The sequence below is a fragment of the Cricetulus griseus genome, chromosome 10, assembly GCF_003668045.3.
Source record: "Cricetulus griseus strain 17A/GY chromosome 10, alternate assembly CriGri-PICRH-1.0, whole genome shotgun sequence".
Classification (NCBI taxonomy): Eukaryota; Metazoa; Chordata; class Mammalia; order Rodentia; family Cricetidae; genus Cricetulus; species Cricetulus griseus.
The window spans coordinates 29,437,671-29,458,298 of NC_048603.1; the positions used below are offsets into that span (position 1 = coordinate 29,437,671).

Consider the following 20,628-nt stretch of genomic DNA (forward strand, 5'->3'; position numbering starts at 1 on the left):
TCGGGAAGCTCACACGACACTTGGCTACTTATCTAATCACACCCGGGGCTGGTGAAGTGGCTTCCGGGACTCTCACAGTTTAGAGCTGCACCGTGCGTCAGGTGAGGGTGACATGCAGAAAGGAAACCCCGTGACTCTTCTAAGTAATTACCTTGCTGTGTGACGGTTCCAAAAAGCACATTCTTCCTTTACAATTAATGGTTTTTCTGCACCTTGGATTCTTAAGTTCTGCAGCAGATGGAGTAATTGGAAACCTCCAGTTACATGGCTTCCTCTGAGTCACGTAGGCTACAACACCCCTGCTTGTACACACCCACAAACTCACGTACATGCACACACATACATGTGCCTGCAAGCACACGCGTGCAAAGGGTGGAGCAGAGCCCAAATGTAGGTCATCTTTCAGAAACTATCCCCATTGTTGGATTATTTTAAGAAAATCAAGCACTTATTATGAACAGCGTAATTGTAATCGTTTATCCCTGTCTCATCTCTAAAGGAGAGACATGGCTTAACAATGGACATTTAAGACCAGAATTCCCTTCTTCTCTCAGAAAACTCAGGTAGACCTGCTACCTAATTGTAGCGTTCTCTGTGGCCTGGACTGAATACATCCTGGTCTTATTCTGCAGAGAAAGTTCCCAGCCAGTGATAGGAGGGAACAGGGCCCATTTGTTCCCAGGACATCAATCCTCCAGCAGCTTTGGAGGGTTCGTTTAGATGGTCATGCTTGCCCTGAGCTGTGTTCCCTCTGGCCACCTCAAATGAGTGTGGACCCCCTGTTCCTCACACTTTCATGATGTTATGTCCTTTAAACCCTCCTTAGCTGCCCCCCAAACACTCTTGAAAGGCAGCCACTGTGACTGCCCTCATAGGATGGCATTGAAGTGGGCACCGGAGCATTCCAGTGACCGTCTCAGCACTACACAGCAATTAGGCTAAAGTCAGAAGCTGCGAGTATTTATTCCTAAAATGGCAAAGCATGCTGCTGAACATCAGTGGTTTCCAAACTTTTCCCCATCTAGTTCTCTTCCAACTGTTTATCCACTGATCCAGCTTATTTAAAAAAAAAAAATCAAAACCCTTTTTAATCCAATGAAATCCTCTGCAGAAGGGATCCATGCCTCATGCTCATCTGTCTCCCTCTAACATCTGCCTGAGGTGCTCCAGTGAGCCCCATGCTTCTCTACACACTACCTCAGGGCCTTTGGCTCACATCCTCCTCCTGGTCCATCCCATCTCTTAAAGCCTCTATCACATAGTCTTCTTCAGAGCCGTTCTGGCTAGCTAAAAAGATCTCCCATCACACACACACACACACACACACACACACACACACACACACACGTCTGTCCCCACTCACCGCCTTATGATTTCCAAAGGAAAAGACAGCGTCGCCTGCTGCTCTGTGCCTGCCACCGGCAGTCAGTAGATTTTAGTTGAAGAGATGAGTGCTTCTTTGAAGAGACAGCTCCCCACCAACCTGCCTGTTGAAGTACATGTTTGGGGTTCCGGGGAGCCTGATGGGAGAATATTGTCCTAGATGAATGGATGACAGTGATAAGTTACCAACTGCAAGATTCCGACTGTTACTCAGCTTTGCTTTCCTCATTTGGAAAATCGAGGTGGACACGCCCATCTCACATCCGTGTGTGAGATTTAACATAGGCATGAGATCCCTTAAGCTAGTCTACAGACAGCAATGGGAACAGGGCCTGGTATGTAGCAGCCATTATTATAGCTGCATTAGATGCTACCATCAAGGGCTTGCCTGCACACACACACTGTAAGTCCTTCCCATGTGATAATTAACTTACCAGTCATTAATTGCAATGGAGCAAATGACTGAAGTTTACTTCTATGCATTACCTATCTCATCTCTCTTTTTTTTGTTGTTTGTTTTTTTTTTTTGTTTTGTTTTTTGTTTTTTGTTTTTTCGAGACAGGGTTTCTCTGTGGCTTTGGAGGCTGACCTGGAACTAGCTCTTGTAGACTAGGCTGGTCTCGAACTCACAGAGATCCACCTGCCTCTGCCTCCCGAGTGCTGGGACTAAAGGCGTGTGCCACCAACGCCCGGCTCATCTCTTCTTTCATTTCCTCGTTTTGTAAATGAGAAAACCCAGCCTCGGTATCCACAGAGAATAGATTCAGAGACGCCCCCAAAGATGCCCTGGTTGCCATGGATGCTCAAGTGTCTTGTGTACAATGGCATGGTGACTACGCTTAGCCTGCGTGCGTCCTCTGCACTGCAAATCATCCTGAGCCCAGTTTAATACCTAAAAGGATGCTATGTGCATAGGACATGAGGACAAGAAAAAGAGTCTCTACAGAGTCAGTGCAGATGCTTTTTTTTTTTTTTTTTTTTTGGCTCGGTATTTTCCATCTGTGGTTCTTAGAATTCATGGATGTAGAAACCAAGAACATGGAGGGCAGAGTGTTATTGTGTGGGGGCCTCTGTGCCAGGAGGTCTGACATCAGACTCCAAAACAGGCTGCTCACAGAGGCTATACTTTAAACGACTGGTCCTGTCTCCACTCTGTCCTCTCCTGAACCCACGAGGGGCTCTGAGCTGTTTTGTTCTGAGAGCTGTATAGTAGGGCTTCCCACATACATCCCCAACTCTTACGGAGCTTGGTGGCTCGGGCCTGTAATCTTAGCGCACTTGGGAACTGGAGGCAGGAGAATGGTGAGTTCAAGGTCACCCTCAACAATAGAAAAAGTTTGAAGCCAGCCTAGACTGTAAGATCCTTGGGTGGGTGTCAGGGAGGGCGGGGAGAGAACAAGAACACTCTAATTACCTCAGTCTGGTATATTTGTATATTTGTCAGAAAGAAAAGTATGCTAATCCATGAAAATATTAAACTGGCTTTCATAGTAAACGCTTCCCTATTTGACCACCCTCGCCACTGCTGCCCAGCATATAACCTTGTTTGCCTTAGAAATCTTCATATCTAACTCTTTCAAGCCAATTTTTATTGGCAAATGTAATTTATGTAATAATGGGGGATGAAGGACAGAATTAAGAGAACTGGTTTGTAGGGGAAGCAATGTTTTGGAAAATGGGGGCTGGGGTGGACACAAATGGAGTTTAGCCAAAGGCTTGACTCAGGCTGCGAGAGTGACATATTTTTCCTTTTACATGTTTATATTTGAAAGGAAGAAGGCATGCAAGCAGTTAACCATTTATCAGGAATAAGGGCTTGGCATGAGGTCTGGGCAAGGGCTTTGGAAAAGTTCAGGTTTGAAAATTTGACAGAGCAAACTCTGCCAAGCAAACTTGCCTTTAATAGGAGTTAATGTAATAATTGGCCTGGGACTTTTCACCAAAAAAGTAGAGGCTTTGAAGTGCTGGAAACAAAGAGAAAATCCCATGGCAGTTTTATTAGCTCATATGATCAACAGCAGATGATAAATGGCAACTGGGTCTAGGGCTTGCTGCGGTCACACAAAGTCCTGGATGTTACAAACAAATTGAGTTCGGCCCAACAGCCTGGGGTAGATGTGAACAGTAAAAATTGTCAAATCACAGACACTTCTGATGAAACAGGAGACCTGCGTTGCTGCAGGTCCAGGATCACTAGAACTAGCGGGATCTTCAGGATTCTAAACTCAGTCTTTGGGGGCTGGGAAAGCCGAGGCCCAGACTTCCCAGGATGCCATTTGAATCTGCCCTTTGCCCATGTCACCTTCCTCCGTGCCACACCCATCCTTCTCAACAGTCCCCATTAAGTCCTCCTTTTAGGGCCCATCTTCCCACCAGTACCTGTCTTCCCTACCAAGGTGATTTCCAATACTAAGTGACACCTGGAATCCCAGTGAGGCCGGTACCAAGTAGCCCCATGTGTTTGGGCTTTGCCGTGCTTTCAACATGTTGATGAGAAAAATAATCCCTATTCCAAGAGGATTATTTTTCCCTCTGCTCTTCTGCACCTGTCCACAGTAAGTGCCTCAAGGGCCGTTTGTGCTGGACTAGTCTCCAAGGCCTCCAAGCTAGGACCTGCCTTCAAGGGTGTAGGTCTAGGTAAGGTATCTTGAGATCATCAAATTTTAAAATAAGAAAGGGCTTGAATATAAGCTTGGGGATATAGTGGGGGTTCCTTCAGAAGCTCATGGTTGATTGCAGGTTTATATTACGCAGTTTTAAAAACATCCCCTGGAGGGGCTAGAGAGATCGCTCGGCAGTTAAGAGCACTGTTGGTCTGCAGAAGACCAGGGTTCGGTTCCCACCACCCACATGGTGGCTCACAAGCATCTGTAACTCTAGTTTCAGGGGATCTGGTACCTTCTGATCTCCATGGGAATCAAACACACATGTGGTTCACAAACATACGTACATATATATATACATACATACATACATACAGGCAAAACCTCATATTTGTAGAATAAAAGTTTTGAAAATTAAATGTTCCCTGGTGTGAATAGAGCCACCACCTTTACAGTGGAGCTTAGCTCAAAGGGTTTGGGGCCAGCCATTCCCAGCGTATACACAACAAACAAACACATACGCAAACGTCCATGCACAAACCCACACAGATGCATTCAGACACATACATATAGTACTGTAAACACACATACCACACACACAAACACAGGGTCTTTGTGTTATTCTCTTTTTATTTCCCGTGCGACTGTTTGGATTTAATCCATTGCACTAATATTTGTTGAGTGCTTGTGATATGCCAGACACTCTGGACACCAGGACACAACAGTGAAACAGGGCAAACTCCCTGTTGCAAAAGGACCTTAGGGCCGGGCGTTGGTGGCGCATGCCTTTAGTCCCAGCACTTGGGAGGCAGAGGCAGGAGGATCTCTGTGAGTTCGTGACCAGCCTGATCTACAAGAGCTAGTTCCAGGACACCCTCCAAAGCCACAGAGAAACCCTATCGGAAAACCAAAAAAAAAAAAAAAAAAAAAAAGGACCTTAGGCTCTGAAAGGAATGTCCCATTCAGTGTTTCTTAAGGGTAAGGAGTTGTGCAGACTTTCCTTGAAGGAGCTCCTAGAAGGTCCAAGAAAGTTCGGTGAAGGAGATCTAAGGGAAATACATAAACCAAAAGGTGGTCAGAGGAAATGGTTGAGTTTTGTTTTGGCATTTTTTTTTCTTTGTTGGGTATTTGGTTTCTTGAGACAGGGTCTCTCTGTGTGGCCCTGGCTGTCCTAGAACTTGCTATGTAGACCAGGCTAGCCATGAACACAGAGGTATACCTCCCAAGTGCTGACATCAAAGGCATGAACCGCCTTACCCAATGGAAATAGGTTTGCAGAGGGTCTAAGAGACAAGAGTGAGCCAGGTGGGTGAGGGCATTGTGCACAGGCAGACAAGATATGGTTTGGGTGCCGGAGAGTACGCTGAAATGGAACCATCTGAGGTCACAGAGGTGTCTGCCTGGGCCACCCATCAGGACAGTGGCACTTTTGGAAGGTAGTGTGATCCTGGAAGTTGAGTAGGGAAATCAACAAAGCACAAAAATCCAGTATGTCCCGGTGCTCCGGTGGATGGCCCCATGCCATGCACACATGGACAGCATTAATTGGACTTAAAGGGGCGTCAGAAACAAACCAGGAGGAGCTAGAGAGATGGCTCAGTGGTCAAGAGCTCTTGCATTGGATCTAGGTTTGGTTCCCAGCACCGACAGGGCAGCTCAAAACCATCTGTAACACCAGTTCCAAGGGATTCAACGCCCTCTGGCCTCTACAGGCACAAGGCAGGGACATAGTGTGTTTACGTAATGCAGGCAGGCACTCATACACATGCCATAAAAGTAAATCTTTTCTGAAAAGGACATGAAGTTGAGAGGGACCTGTCAGGTGTGGGGGGTGAGATAAGAGGAGGGAAATGGGGTTGATAGTATCATTCTATACATATATGGAAATCTCAAGAATAAAGACAAATATAGCAGGGTGATGGTGGTGCTCCCCTTTAGCCCCAGCCCTTGGGGGACAGAAGCAGGTGGATCTCTTGAGTTCAAGGCCAGCCTAGCCTACAGAGTGAGTTCCAGGACAGCCAGGGCTGTCTCAGGGAGGAAAGGGAGGAAGGGAGAGAGGGAGAGAGCAAGAGAGGATAAGAAAAGAATCCAGAATATGCTTTTTAGAGAGGTGTTTTGGTTTTGGTTTTTGTTTTGTTTTGTTTTTGTTTTCCAAGACAGGGTTTCTCTGTAGCTTTGGAGGCTTTCTTTGAACTCACTCTGTAGACCAGGCTGGCCTCGAACTCACAGAGTGCTGGGATTAAAGGCTTGTGCTGCCATCACCCAGCTTTAGAGAGTTTGTTTTGTTTTGTTTTGTTTTTTTGTTTGTTTGTTTGTTTTTTTTTTAAGCAGAAGCTTGTAAACTTCAGGTAGAGTCAGCCCAGACACGCCAGGCTGTCCTCTGGAGGCTCTGCCATGGGTCCTACTTGTTGGAACGGAGCATCACTGCTTTGAGAATCTAGCGGTTGATAAGCCAGCTTCAGATTGGACAAGCGGGGGACACTGGCATTCTGGGAGCAGGTTCCCTGGAAAATGGCTCTTCTGTAACACCCGCTTACCACACTTACCTTCTCTCTGCAGCCTGCCTTCAAGGGCCTCACGTTCACCGACCTGCCCGTGTGCTTGCAACTGAACATCATGCAGAGATTGAGCGATGGGCGGGACCTGGTCAGCCTGGGCCAGGCAGCCGCAGACCTGCATGTGCTCAGTGAGGACCGGCTGTTGTGGAAGCGACTTTGCCAGTACCACTTCTCAGAGCGGCAGGTCAGTGAAGCCGGGTGGCCTGCTCCCCCACACACACCGTGCTCCCTGATCTGCGTCCCCCCACCGGAAAAATAAATCCTTAATGCAAATTACATTTTATAGCTCACCCAAAAATTTCACACATTGGTATTGCCTCTTTCCTTTAGAGAGAGAGAGAGAGAGAGAGAGAGAGAGAGAGAGAGAGAGAGAGAGAGAGACATTTTATGGTGCATTATTCCAGCACTTTTATGAACTGTATTTCCTTTTATCTTCCCAACCCAGGAAGGGTAGGTATTGTCATACCCACATCAGACAGGCGACGGACGAGGCCAAGGCCACAAATGACCAAGTGCTGTAGTCACATTAGTGAAATGACCCTCAGGATGAGACAAGCAGCCACACATTTGAATTGGGCCGTGGACACCCTATAACCCTGTTGCTCAGGACACCACTTCAGGGCTGGTTTTCCAGTTTCTTCGTATGTGCATTAATTCAACATGTTCTTTTCATGAAGCCCCTGATATGTAAACGTGAAATAAAATAGAGCCTTAGTGCTAACGACTACGTCTTCCTAGAAATAATGGTTGGGGTGTCCGGCAAAGAAAAGACTGTCGTGGCCTCTGGGAGTGGCTTTGAACGGCCTGTTGACAGCACTACAAGAGCAACCAGTCACTAGGAAAACATAGCTCCATTTTTTGTTTTGTTTTGTTTTGTTTGTTTGTTTGTTTGTTGTTTTGTTTTGTTTTGGGTTTTTTTGGTTTTTCGAGACAGGGTTTCTCTGTGGCTTTGGAGGCTGTCCTGGAACTAGCTCTTGTAGACCAGGCTGGTCTCAAACTCACAGAGATCTGCCTGCCTCTGCCTCCCGAGTGCTGGGATTAAAGGCGTGCGCCACCACCACGCTGCTCATAGCTCCGTTTCTTTCGGAAGCTGCTGAACAGTGCTGAACAGTGCGGAGTGAGCAGAGAGAGCTGAGAAAGTGCTGCTTTCCAAGTTGACAGTTCTGTCCCTGGGTATTCCGTAGGGGAAAGAGTGGGAGCGGAATCTCGGAACCAGAGAACCCCAAACTGTCCTCTCCTGAAATTCCTTTTTCTCCACTTGATTTTCAGATCCGCAAGCGACTGATCTTGTCTGACAAAGGGCAGCTGGATTGGAAGAAGATGTATTTTAAGCTGATTCGATGCTACCCAAGGAGAGAACAGTATGGGGACACCCTGCAGCTCTGCCGACACTGCCACATTGTCTCCTGGAAGGTACGCTTCTGTGCTGGCTAGGGTTATGTTGTCAGCGTGACACACACTAGCATCCTTTTCAGTTTCTGCTTCAGTGCCTGCCTCCAGCCCGGATTTCCCTGAGCCCCGGTCCTAAGTGCCAACAGTGGCAGCAACATGAGGCCAGACCTCCTCTTCTGTTCTTTCCTGTCTCAGCCCTGAACTTAAGAGGAGGGTGAAACCCAGTCAGCACTTGTGCAGGAGAGAGAAACTCAAAGGCTTTTTCATTTCTGCACCCCAAGCCGGGTGGCACACGCCTTTAGTCCCAGCACTCAGGAGGCAGAGGCAGGCAGATCTCTATGAGTTCGAGACCACCCTGGTCTACAAGAGCGAGTTCCAGGACAGCCTCCAAAGCTACTATATCATTTCTGTACCCCTCATGTTGATTTGTCTCTGAAGCCCATTCACCGCGTACTCTGTGTTTGTGTGCACAGGTAAACACACAGGCAGGCAAACTCTGACCCTTTAGCTTCTCGGTGCTGTGGAATTGCTTTGCGGGCGTGGGGAGGGGCAGTATGTGTGGGATGTGTTTGTGTGTGCACATGTTTGCGTAGGAACACACATGACATGTGAGCATACACATGTAGAGGCCTGAGATCACAGTCTCCTTTTCCCTCAATAGCTCACCCCCTTTAAAACAAAGGGCGGGGGAGGGGGGAGGGGGCTTGGGAGATGGCTCAGTGGTTAAGAGCACTGGCTGCTCTTCCAAAGGTCCTGAGTTCAATTCCCAGCAACCACATGGTGACTCACAGCCATCCGTTATGAGATCTGGTGCCCTCTTCTGGCATTGCAAGCGGAGAGTGCACTCGTATACATAAATAAATGAATGAATGAATGAATGAATGAATGAATGAATTCTGGCATTGCAAGCAGAGAGTGCACTCGTATACATAAATGAATGAATGAATGAATGAATGAATGAATGAATGAATGAATTCTGGCATTGCAAGCGGAGAGTGCACTTGTATACATAAATGAATGAATGAATGAATGAATGAATGAATAAATAAATAAATAAATAAATAAATAAATAAATAAATCTTAGGGGGAAAAAAAAGGACTGAACCTGAAGCTCACCAGATTGGCTAGACTAGCCAGCCAATGAACACCTCCAGGGACCCATCTCCTCTTCCTAACCCCCAGTGTCCTAGGGTTCCAAGATACATTCCTCCATGCCCAGCTTTTAGGTGGTGGGTACCAGGAACCCAAATACAGGTCCTTACAGTCACACGGCAGCCACTCCACTCACCGACTCCTTTCCTCACTCCCTGAATTCCGTGACATCCCTTTGTGTCTAAGGTTTGTTGGTATTTTTTATCATACACCTGCGTACATGTTCATGTGTGGTTGTGTACATGTGTGAGCGGTGCCTGCAGAGGCTGGAAGAAGGTGTCAGATACCTTAGCGCTGAAGTCACAGGTAATTGTGAGCCACTTGACCCAGATACAAGACCGGAACTTGGGTCCTCTGAAAGAGCAATACATGCTCTTAGCCACAGAGCCACCTCTCCAGCCCCTGCCCTGGCATTCTTGGCACGGAGTTGCTAAGAGATTGGGCGACGCCATCCAGAGCCGGGGAGCTGCCAGTGAGAGCTCAGATCTAACCGCAATGCTCTTTCCAGGGCACCGTCCATCCGTGCACAGCCAACAACCCCGAGAGCTGCTCCTCGTCGCTTTCACCCCAGGACTTTATCAACTTGTTCAAGTTCTGAATCCCAACACGTGACAGCACTTCACAAGGCCCCTGCTGACCAGATGGCTGGGAGTTCGGAGTCTTCCTTTGTAAATAGTACATTTTAAGCATTGGCTTGAAACTTCTGAGCTAAGTCACTGAGAAGACGTTGGAAGGAAGAGACACAGTTGCCAATGGGAATTTACAAATGTGAACTTCACATTAGAACTGGTACGGAAAAACAGATACTGTAAATAGACTTTTCTTTTTTTTTCCCTAACAATTTGCCAGCAAGACTGTAAGGGCAAGAACTCTATGTCTGCTATGAAAACGGAGTCCTCTTGAGTTCATGGAGACTTTGCTAGTTCTCTAGGGAGAAAAAGGCAAAACTCGAATACGAGACAGAACACTCTTGTTTACAATGTGATATTGTTAAAATAAGAAAGAAGGAGAATGGATGCTACAATTGAGAAGTCCTTGGGCTTTGGGGTTGGTTTTAAATAGGCAATGATGTCCGCCCATCTGAAACCTGCACGGGGCATAAGGCCTTATCCTACCAAGACGCCACACACTAGTCTACCTCCAGAAGCATGGAGCGCTCTCTGGCAGCGTACATTATCTAGCAGGCAAAGTCTGTGTTTCATGTAAGTTCTTCCATCTGTAAATGAGCTAAGATGGGAACGCTATTAGGAAAAAACCCTCCTCTTGGTTCTGACTTCCTTTTCCTTCTTCCCTCCCAGTATCTACGCCTTTTTCCCTCCCATGCCCTAGCTCATGTAGGGAACCAGAAGGCCCTTGTAAGCACAGCTCCAGCCAAAGGTCATGAAGAGCTATAGATTAGGCGCCTATAGATGTGGAGGCTTGGCACTTCTGAGTTAACTCTACCCTCTTCTTGCTTAACTTCTGGGCTTGTCTGGGCTTCCATGGGTGTCTTCATGGATTAGTGAATGTCTGTGAACTTAGTGGAGCCCGAGAACCGCTCGAGAGACGTTTTCACACCAGCCAATTAACCAGTCTGAAAGCTGCTGCTCCCCCTGGCAGGGTAATGAGCCAAGGCTCTTTCTGTTCTTCAGGTCCAACATCAAACCTGAGGCATCCAAAACTGGGACTTATCAAAGCAGGATTTAAAAAGAAGCCTGGAGCTCCAGCCAGATAGATGAGTTCACCTTCTTTCAGGACTGAGTTAAAACAGAGAGTTAAGAGACAAAGGATCCCAGGGGGTCTTGCAAGGCAGAGATGAACACTGTGGAAGAAAGCAAATCTCAGGACTTCAGGAGTTGATTCCTGGGGTGGGGGCAATGTTATTTTTTACTTTTTATAGATTGTTGCTTTTCTACCATGTACATATATTTGCGGTTGTATTTGCTTTTTTTTTTTTTTTTTTTTAATCTCCAAATAAAACTGCCACTACGTATGTCCTTGGCAAGTAAGCAGAAATAGGAAGTTGTTCCACAGAGATGCTTAAGTAAGGTATTGTGCTTGGGTGGTCCTCAGAGGAGAGGAAAAGTGGCGGAGCACACACAGCAACAAGGGACAGTCAACACCTCTTCCTTCAGTAACAGAGCGTGCTTGGGTCAGTACTGTGCAGGCAGACGGAGTCTGCAGGGCTCCCTGCTTTTGCTGCATCTGTGCTTACACCAGACGTTCTCTATATTTCATTCCTCCCTGAGGGGGAAATTAAGTTGAATTTAAAGGCTGGTAATGGGGAAAAGGAGATGTAAAAGAACCAGATTTGGTGTATAGAGTTGAACTTTGGAGACTGCAAACTAGTAACAGCAAAGGGTTTTCTGTTTGGGTTTGTTTCTTTTTACTCTTTGCCCAAGAATTAGTTTTACATTAAGAACACAGGGAAGGGGCTGGAGAGATGGCTCAGAGGTTAAGAGCACTGGCTGTTCTTCCAGAGGTCCTGAGTTCAATTCCCAGCAACCACATGGTGTCTCACAACCATCCATAATGAGATCTGGTGCTCTCTTCTGGCCTGCAGGGATACATGCAAACAAACACTATACTTAATAAGAACACAGGGCTAGACTATGAAAGAAAAGGGAAGGAAGAAAGGAAGGAAGGAATGGGTTTGAAGACATTTTTCCATAATTGTCAGACTCTACAATATCTCACCTTCTGTCTAGGTGTGGGTTGGAGCTGGGTCTGCCATTGCTATCAAAAGGTCTGGAAACAGTGATTCTGAGTGACACTATTATGGTTAGGGGCTCGCAGCCTTTCACGTGCTACCACTGTTCTGACTTGTTTGGAGATGGAAAGTTGCTGGGACCAGGGGATTTCCAGGTCCAGCCATGTTGCCTGCTTTGAGCTGCCAACGGAAGGCTGGTGAGCCAGTCTGATGGACAGTGTCCGCAGTGCACAAAGGCACACACATCATGCAACCCCAGGCAACAAGCTGCCTCTGTGTAAAATGACCCTAGCCCCAAGTGGTGGGCTCACAGTTTTTGGGAATGTCGACTGCAGACTCTCCATAAACCTTGGTGTCATTGGATATGGTATGAGACACAACAGAAGAATCCATTTAGGATGAGGGATGAAAAGGGAACCTGTATGGGTCACTTTCATTGGTTAGTGGGAAACAGGAAGGCTGTGGCAGGTGCAGAGGACGTGGGGGAGGGGTAGAAATGCTGTATCTTTGATGTTGGTGGAGGAGGAGCCATGGAGAGAGTAGAGCAGGCAAGATACCCATATTAGGTCATGGCCAGAGCCTCGCAGACGAGTAACAGGACTTAGAAACTTTTGCTCCTAGGACATTAATAGTCTATAGAATTCCTCTTGGCAAACCCATCCAGGACTCCCGGATCTAAAACACAAACTAAGAATCCCAGACCAGAACTGCTACTACAAAAGCAAGAGGGGCGTGGCTATAGAAATTGCTAGAAGAATTTTTCCAACACAAAGAAGAAAATGTGTTCTCTCTAATACTGTGCCCTCCTGCCCCTGCTTTGCATGTTGTAAAGCAGAACTAGACTTCTGAAGTCATCTGGGTATCAAGAGAAGGAAGAGATTTTGTTCACACTGTTTGAGCAAACCCAGGGAAACAGTGATTCAAAACGTAAGAACAATTGGCTGAGAGTCTCTGAAGAGGGAGAACCATTCCATATAAAGTTTAGGAATGCTCCTTTTATAGCAAGGACCAGTAAAAAAATAAATAAATAAACCCAGTGACACTGTCAACTAGACCATGTCAGTACCCACCACTGTTGAGTGAGCAGGTGTAATTAGTCCAATGGGAGGCAAAGGACCAGAAGTTACAAGGGGATCTCCAGTACATCACCTGGGACAGGCCTCCTGGCTAGTGGCGATCAATTTCAGGTGGAAGTGGTTTGGACAAGATACTTCCACTGCAAAAGATCTCAGTGGGAGAGGAGTCCACCTACTTGTGACCGTGAAGCCCGCTAGTGGGTGGCGCATCCCCGTGGCCTCCCAATCCCTTCCCCGTGAGATGCTCGCTATTGACACAGGTTCTTTGTTTCATTGTTCTACATGGAAGAGCAAAAGCTGGGGATTTGATTTGTCTAAGCAACTGGCATGGTTCACAGAGATAAATCATCACAGGAGATATTTAGCAGTGTGTGGTTCTCGGCATTGAAAACAATGTTGATTATAAAACATGCACCTGGGTTTATATTTTTCTGCCTGGCTGTAGGGCAATAACATCTTGCTATGCAAACACTCTAAATTTTATGTGTGAATTTTTGACTGTGATTTTATGTGTGCATTTTTTAACTAAACTCTATCATTTTCTATGTTGACATCTGTTGTTGTTTTTTTTTTAATCTGTTTCCAACTCTCTGAGTCTGTGAACCATCTCCTTTGACTGGATGCTGGCTTGAAACCCGTTAGTGCTTCCAGAGACTCAGAAACACCCTCAACCTCTGGGCACACGCAGGGATCTTACTCTTTGATAGATCATGGGCCGTCTGTGGCTTCAACAAACAAGGTAGTAATTCCTCTAAATTCTATGTTTTCTGTACATGTTTCCTTCTCTGCTTTGCTGAAACAGAAAACAACAACAAAGCCACCTTTGGTTTTCTAAATGAAGGAAATCCCCATCCCGGACATTAGACCAAGAAGGGCTGTGAGCGAGGGTATAGTCTGGCATTTCTACCTTTCAAGATGAGGAAGTCTATCCAGAATTGGGGGGTGGGGAGCCTTCCTCTGCATTCCCTGCGAAGTCAGCAGCAGAAAGCTGAACAGAAACCTGGAGCTTCCTGATGCTACAGCTGTGAGTCCACCTCCCACCCAAGCACCTTGTGAACGTCTGTAGAGTCACGATGCTCGGTGTGATTCCTCCAAGGTCCTCCCTGCGTGCGGGAGGCAGGGGAGACCGTCCCATGAGGGACATCTGTCACAAAGCCTTCCAAACCTTTTAAGTCTGATTCTTACCAGAGAAGTGAAGGAGTCCCCATTTCCTTTTCACACCCTCTCATTCTGCTGTGACTACAGCATGGTTACTAGAAAGTAACCAACACGCCAGGTATGGGGTGCACACCTGTAACCTTTGCAGAGGCAGGAGAACTGCACTTCTAGCCAGGGCTACATAGCAAGGCCTTGTTTCAAAAAAAAAAAAAAAAAGCATGTTTTGATAAATTCGTCTTTCCCTTGAGTTTTTGCATAATGCCCTTCTAAGAATAGATACAGGGTCCTGGGGAGATGCCTTGTTGATAAAGCGCTGGCTATGGAAGCCTGAGGACCTGGAAGCCAGATTTCCAGCACCCATGTGAAAGTCAGACATGAACTTCAGTGCAAGGGGAGTTCATCCAGTCTGAAGAATCAAGTGATACCCAGGCTCAGTGAGAGACCCTGCCTCAAAATAAAAGTGGACAGAGATGCGGGAAGACGCCCAACGTCTGCCCTGACCTCCACATACAAGCATAATGCCTGTGCACACATATCCTCAGGCATTCTAGCACACACACACACACACACACAAAGGATCAGATAAGTATAGTGTTGACCCAGCTCCTACTGGTACCCAAGCGCGTCTTTCTTCTCCCCTGAAATGGAAGGGTACATTTAAGCCATCCATACTCCTTCCTGCCCCTCTCTTACTGGTGAGCCCCACCTCAGGATCCAGTGAGGTTCTATCTGGTTGGGAGTTCACACTGTTCAACTTTGTTTGCAGTTGGTGGAATTTATCCCATAAGGCAAGGGATGGTGATAGCCCTAATTTTGTCTGGCGGCGCCTTTTTCAAAGTGTCCTTGACTTCAGCAAGCAAAGCTTCTTGAGAAGGCTCTCTATGCTTAGTCCCTCTCCATTTGGCTGGCAATGAATGGCTACATCCAAACTTCAAATTTCTGGATGCTCCATACGCTTCAACATGACTGAACATGACTCTTTGGGTAGAGACACATTTGCTAACTATGCACAAGGCTGTTCATCAGATGGCTGCAAGCCCTGATCCATCCTTGGGAGCTTTTGGTGCCATCTTTATACTACCAAATGCCAGTCACCCTGGCTAAAGAGAGTGTATGCTGTAGTCCGTGTCCAAGCTTAGAAGCTTTAAGTGTACTTTTTCAAGAGAAAACACTAGAGTGGGTGGAATGTGTTAACTAAATGTATAAGGTTAGACAGATTACATGCAAAGATGATTGTTTAATATTGAATAATCTGAGTCCTGTATAACTTATTTGCACAACTTTCTTGCATGACAACTGACTTTTTTATAGTTGTTTGTACCAGACAGTGGCATATTTTTTGTAAACATTTTTTGACACTGAATTGCAATAAATGTTTTTCCAACAATACACCCTGGTGTATTTTTGGCTTATTATTTTATGAATATCTTTTGTCTTTTGAGACTTGTATTCCTACTCCCAGAACTTTGTTACCAGGATGATAAAATGTCCTGGGAATGCATAGAAAAATAAGCTGTGGCCTAATACCAACAAGAGTACAAACTATACTGTCATGTGTAACTGGGACATTTCCATGTATTGATCGTATTGTAGAATGATTGAGAGAAAATGAAATCTGAAGTCATTATCATTTATTCACCAACAAACACAACAGTTACTGTTTGCTAAATCTGTGCAAAAATCTGAGAACAGGATGGTGGTGAACAAGACAGAAATTGTCTCTGCCTTGATGGATCTCAGATTCTAACCAGGATACCACCACCAAGAAAACAGCAGTAGCTTGCAGTGAGTGTTCTGAATGGAATAGGAGAGCGATGTTTGAGGCAGACTGAGCAGAGGCTTCTCTGAGGGTGTGATGCTGAGCTGCTACCCAGCCTCGGAAGAATGAGGGCTAAAGTGTCTCAGACAGAAGCGGCGAGAACCACGGACCCAGCTCTTACCTGTAATGTGGTTTGGCATACCTTTACGTTAACTCCCTCTGCTGCAATCTCCAAGATGTTGATAGTAAGATATCAGTTCAAGAAACACAGGTCTCGCCGGGTGTTGGTGGCACACGCCTTTAATCCCAGCACTCGGGAAGCAGAGGCAGGCGGATCTCTGTGAGTTTGAGGCCAGCCTGGTCTCCAGAGTGAGTGCCAGGATAGACTCCAAAGCTACACAAAGAAACCCTGTCTCGAAAAACCAAAAAAAAAAAAAAAAAAAGAAAAGAAAAAAAAAGAAAAAAAGAAAAAAAGAAAAAGAAACACAGGTCTCACCCCAAAGGGAAGGAGAGTTTATTCTGGGCCAAATATGTGGCTGTGTCCCAGGAACACAGATGTAGTTTACTCCAAATTCTATGTTCTAACATAGCAGCAGTTTCATGAAGGTTTTGTGGTGATGGAACAAAGTCATGTGTCAACTCGTGTTTCAGACACGGTGAAATCGGGTAGGTGGGTTACAGCGAAGTGGGGATATCCCCACAGTATGGGCTTCAGATACTGTCTGCTGGCATTCTTAGTTTCTGGATTGGTAGACACTACAAGAGTCCCTTCCTACATTCTAAAGGATTTATCTGATGCTCACAAGGATGTTAGGTCACAAACAGACGTGGGCAGCAAGAGATTATTAAAGAAGCTTAAAGACGGCTTTAAAAATGGCTGCAAGGGGCTAGAGAGATGGCTCAGAGGTTAAGAGTACTGACTGCTCTTCCAGAGGTCCTGAGTTCAATTCCCAGCAACCACATGGTGGCTCACAACCATCTGTTATGAGATCTGGTGTGCAGATATACATGGAAGCAGAATGTTGTATGCATAAATAAATAAATAAATAAATAAAATCTTTTTAAAAAAATGGCTGCAACATTCTTGCCTCCTCACAGCAGTCAGGTTCTCATCAATCTGCCTTCGTAGTCAATGCTTATTTCCAGGAACCTATTTCTCGCCATTGAGAAACCTACTAGATGCTTCCCTCATTGTTGTGAGCAGAGACCTGAGCAAAGGGGTTTATATCGGCACACGCTCTAAGAAAGGATACGGACCATCATGGAGGCATAAGCATGAGCAGTAGGTAGGCCGTGGGGCATCCCTAGTGACCCATGTCCTCCAGCAAGGGTCTGCCACCTGCTAAAGGTTTCATAACCATACAGAACACCACCACCAGCTTTGGACCCAAGGGTTCAAACACATGACAAGGGACAGTTCACATTCAAGATACTGTAGAAGGAAACTTTCTCCATCTATCTTGGTCCCACTGGACCAGTTTCTCTCCACCCACGGTGGGGGGGGCAGGGATCCCCGCAGCCTCTTATAAGATAACCACTCAGACTCAATATATATCTATAATTGTTTGACCAATGGCTTAGGCTTCTTACTGGCTAGCTCTCTATTAATTTGTAGATCACCACGTGGCCTTGTCTCACGGGCAGTGCCCTGGCGTTTTAGCTCCCCTAAGGCTACATAGCATCTCCTCGACCCTGACTCCTACCTTTCTGTCTCCCTGTTCAGATTTCCTCCCTGGCTTTACTCTGTTCAGCCATTTGCCAAAACGCCTTTATTCATCAACTGATAAGAGAAACACATAGGTGCAGCATACGAAAGGACATCCCCCATCAAGACACAATTTACTAAAGTAAGAATATATGTAAAGCTCCTGGAGCCTGACCGTAATACAGATTCAAGACATGTTAGTGGTTATTATTGTTCATTGAGCAACGAGAGTTTAAGAACTGAGCTGGGGACTCTCGTTCAGTTGCCTGGGGCTTGCTTGGACTCCCTACCTGTGGACCTTTTATTTGATACCTTTAACTCTGAAATGCACTGGGTCCTGCCATAATTCTCCTTCAAAAGAAATGGCATTAAAGGTACAATTAGAAGAGCAACTAGGGCTGGGTGGTGGCGGCGCACACCTTTAGTCCCAGCACTCAGGAGGCAGAGACTGGTGGAACTCTCTGAGTTCAAGGCCAGCCTGGTCTGCAGAATGAGTTCCGGGACAAGTTCCAAAGCTTCGGAGAGACCCTGTCTCAAAAAACCAAACAAACAAAAAGAGCAATGAGGAGCAGGGAAGTTAAAGCATTTGGTGAGCAAGATGACTGGGCTTCAGATCCCCAGAACCATGGGGATCGTGCCAAGTGGGCAAGAAGGCTCCCCTGTAATTCTGGCCTCAGAAGGTAGAGCCAGATCACACCAGTAAGGTCTGGGCATGGCTAATAAGAGACTCTGACTTAATGAACACTTGGTCTAAGTACAGACACAAGGAGAAGGGGAAGGAGTAGGAGGAGCATTTAAGGAATAAAATATTTTCCCTTCATAACATATATCAAAGTAGAGATCTAGATAAACGCATATAAAGAGAGCAGCCCTAAGACGGCTCAGCACTGGCCAGCAAGCCGGACAACCTGAGTTGGATCCCCAGGATTCACGTGGTGCAAGGGGAAAACCAACTCCTGCCAAATCACCCATGCGCATGTGCGCTTAACTTGCGCTAAAGAAATAACTTTGACTTTAAAGATCATTTACTTGTGTATTTGTTTCTACATGCACAGATAGAGACAGCTCGTCTCTCTCAGCACCCCATTCAGACAGCCTCCTAGAAACAGAAGGAGGGTGAGGAAAGTCTGAAGGAGGCTTCTCGGGACACAGGGGACAGAAGGAGAGGCAGAGGAGGAGCCGAATCTCGTGGCTACGAGAGGCACCCAGCCAACGACCACATCCTGAGAAATCATACTTGGCCAATGCCAAGTGTGACAGCAGAGTCATTCTCCACCCACACGAAGAAAGAAGAAAGCGTGTGTGGCTCACCCAGCCTGCACTTCCCAAACCTGCCCCCCTTGTTTTCATTATATGGTGCTAGCCAGCCTTTTCCTCACATTATTCTGAGAAGCCCCTCCTTCCTTCTAAGAGGCAACAGAGCACCGAAAACGCAGACTACAGAGCCAGCCCACCCCTCTAGTTGCAGTGGGCAGTGTGCTGGACCTTAATGTGTCTCAGTTCTCATCTGTAGAAAGGACGTGACGACAGCAGGGTCTGTGAGGGCACTTGTCAGGAAGGGTGACTGGGTTGGTGCATTCTGTGGTAAGATGCATTTATGTTATATGACTCAGAGTCATTTCATAGAAGCATCTATTATTACTCATGAGGTCCAAATTGTGTTCTCTGCTTGGTCTTATGGGCCTGAGAAAAGACAGCCAGCCCATGACCCCCACCTCGCTGGTCTCTGTGTAGTGTTTAAACCAGCGGTATCACCCAGATCATCAGAAAACATTTTTCTTTAAAGCTTAAACCAAATTTATGTCTAGGGAGCTAAAAAGTTGCCAGCTCTTACCTGAAAGTCATCGGGGGAAACAATGCTTGGAAAGGGGCTATATGATCCAGTTGGGAGCCAATACTTTAAAAAAAATTCAGCTGGGCAGTGGTGGCACACACCTTTAACCCCAGCACTCAGGAGGCAGAGGCAGGAGGATCTCTGTGAGTTTGAGGCCAGCCTGGTCTCCAGAGCGAGTTCCAGAGAAAAATGCTGTCTCAAAAAATTAGGGGGAAAAGTCATCTTTTCACGTTTTTAGTCCAAACTGAGACTTTTCAGCAAGTTGCTCCCAATATACTCAGCATCAAGTGTCTGCTGAATGCATGGGTCTATCAAGGAAAAAAAAAAAAAAAAAGCAAGAAAGCCATGATGCCCAGCACTGAAAGGGGGCAGGAGAGGAACGTGAAGGCAGAACTGTAAGTTTGAAGCCACCTGGCAAGATCCTGTCTCAGAAGACAAATCTGCCCATTGCGGTTCACAGTCCAGTCCAAGCACTCAGGCGGCTGAAGCAGGAGAAGAACAACAAATTCAAACCTAGCCTAGGTTACATATGAGACCTGATAGGGAAAAATTAAATCAACAAACAAAAACACCCAGCAAGGCATAGTTGAGAGCCCCACATACTCACAGAGTGAAGCTAGGTGTATATAAAGCAATATTCACAGTAGTCTACAGTCTAGTGGGGAGAAATAAAATATCACATTTTCTCTCATACTCAGAAGGTAGACTGGTGTGTGTGTGTGTGTGTGGTGTGTGTGTGTGAGTGTAGTTTGTATATATAAAATGTCATAATGAGACCTACTAAGTTTAAAAAAAAAAAACAACCAATATTCTGCAATCAGGTATACAGATGGTATATAGTACAGACACAATGACATCTAATGTGTCCTTTATTGAATTAGCTCTTCGGCACCTGTCCTCCTGCCCAACATGAGGTGAAAGTAGCAGGTGCTCATAGGGGAGTCGGGAAACAGGAAAAGCTCCTGGCCAGGCATGGCGCACACGCCTTTAATCCCACCCAGCACTGAGAACGCAGAGGCCAGCAGAGTTCCGTGAATTCAAGGACAACCTGGTCTATATAGTGAGCTCCAGGACAGCCAGAGCTATAGAGAGAGACTCTGTCTCAAACAACAACAACACACACACACACACACACACACACACACACACACACACACACGGGGGGGACCGGGGCAAGCAGGTAGGCACCTCACACAGTAAACTGAAAAGTCGATTAATTCTGTAGTCATTTCACTGATGCTTCATCTTCTAGATTCTGCTAACCAGGGTCGTTTCCGGTCTTTTTTTTTTTTTTTTTTTTTTGAGAAAAGGAAGCCGAG

The 20,628-nt window shown here is 46.2% G+C and overlaps 1 protein-coding gene across 2 annotated transcripts in view; it reads left to right on the forward strand.

Annotated features, from left to right (window-relative positions):
* Fbxo32 (F-box protein 32) overlaps window positions 1-18,855 on the forward strand; it is a 43,571-nt gene extending 24,716 nt beyond the window's left edge. Inside the window, exons 7-9 of one of the 2 annotated variants that reach the window (XM_027431645.2) lie at window positions 6,546-6,728; window positions 7,814-7,957; window positions 18,531-18,855. In XM_027431645.2, the coding sequence (XP_027287446.1) occupies window positions 6,546-6,728; window positions 7,814-7,957; window positions 18,531-18,578 (375 nt within the window). In that variant the 3' untranslated portion in view covers window positions 18,579-18,855. Of the gene's footprint in view, window positions 1-6,545; window positions 6,729-7,813; window positions 7,958-9,596; window positions 15,401-18,530 lie in introns of those variants that run through there. The other variant, XM_027431644.2, reaches the window with a different exon arrangement.
* Window positions 18,856-20,628: the final 1,773 nt, after the last annotated feature.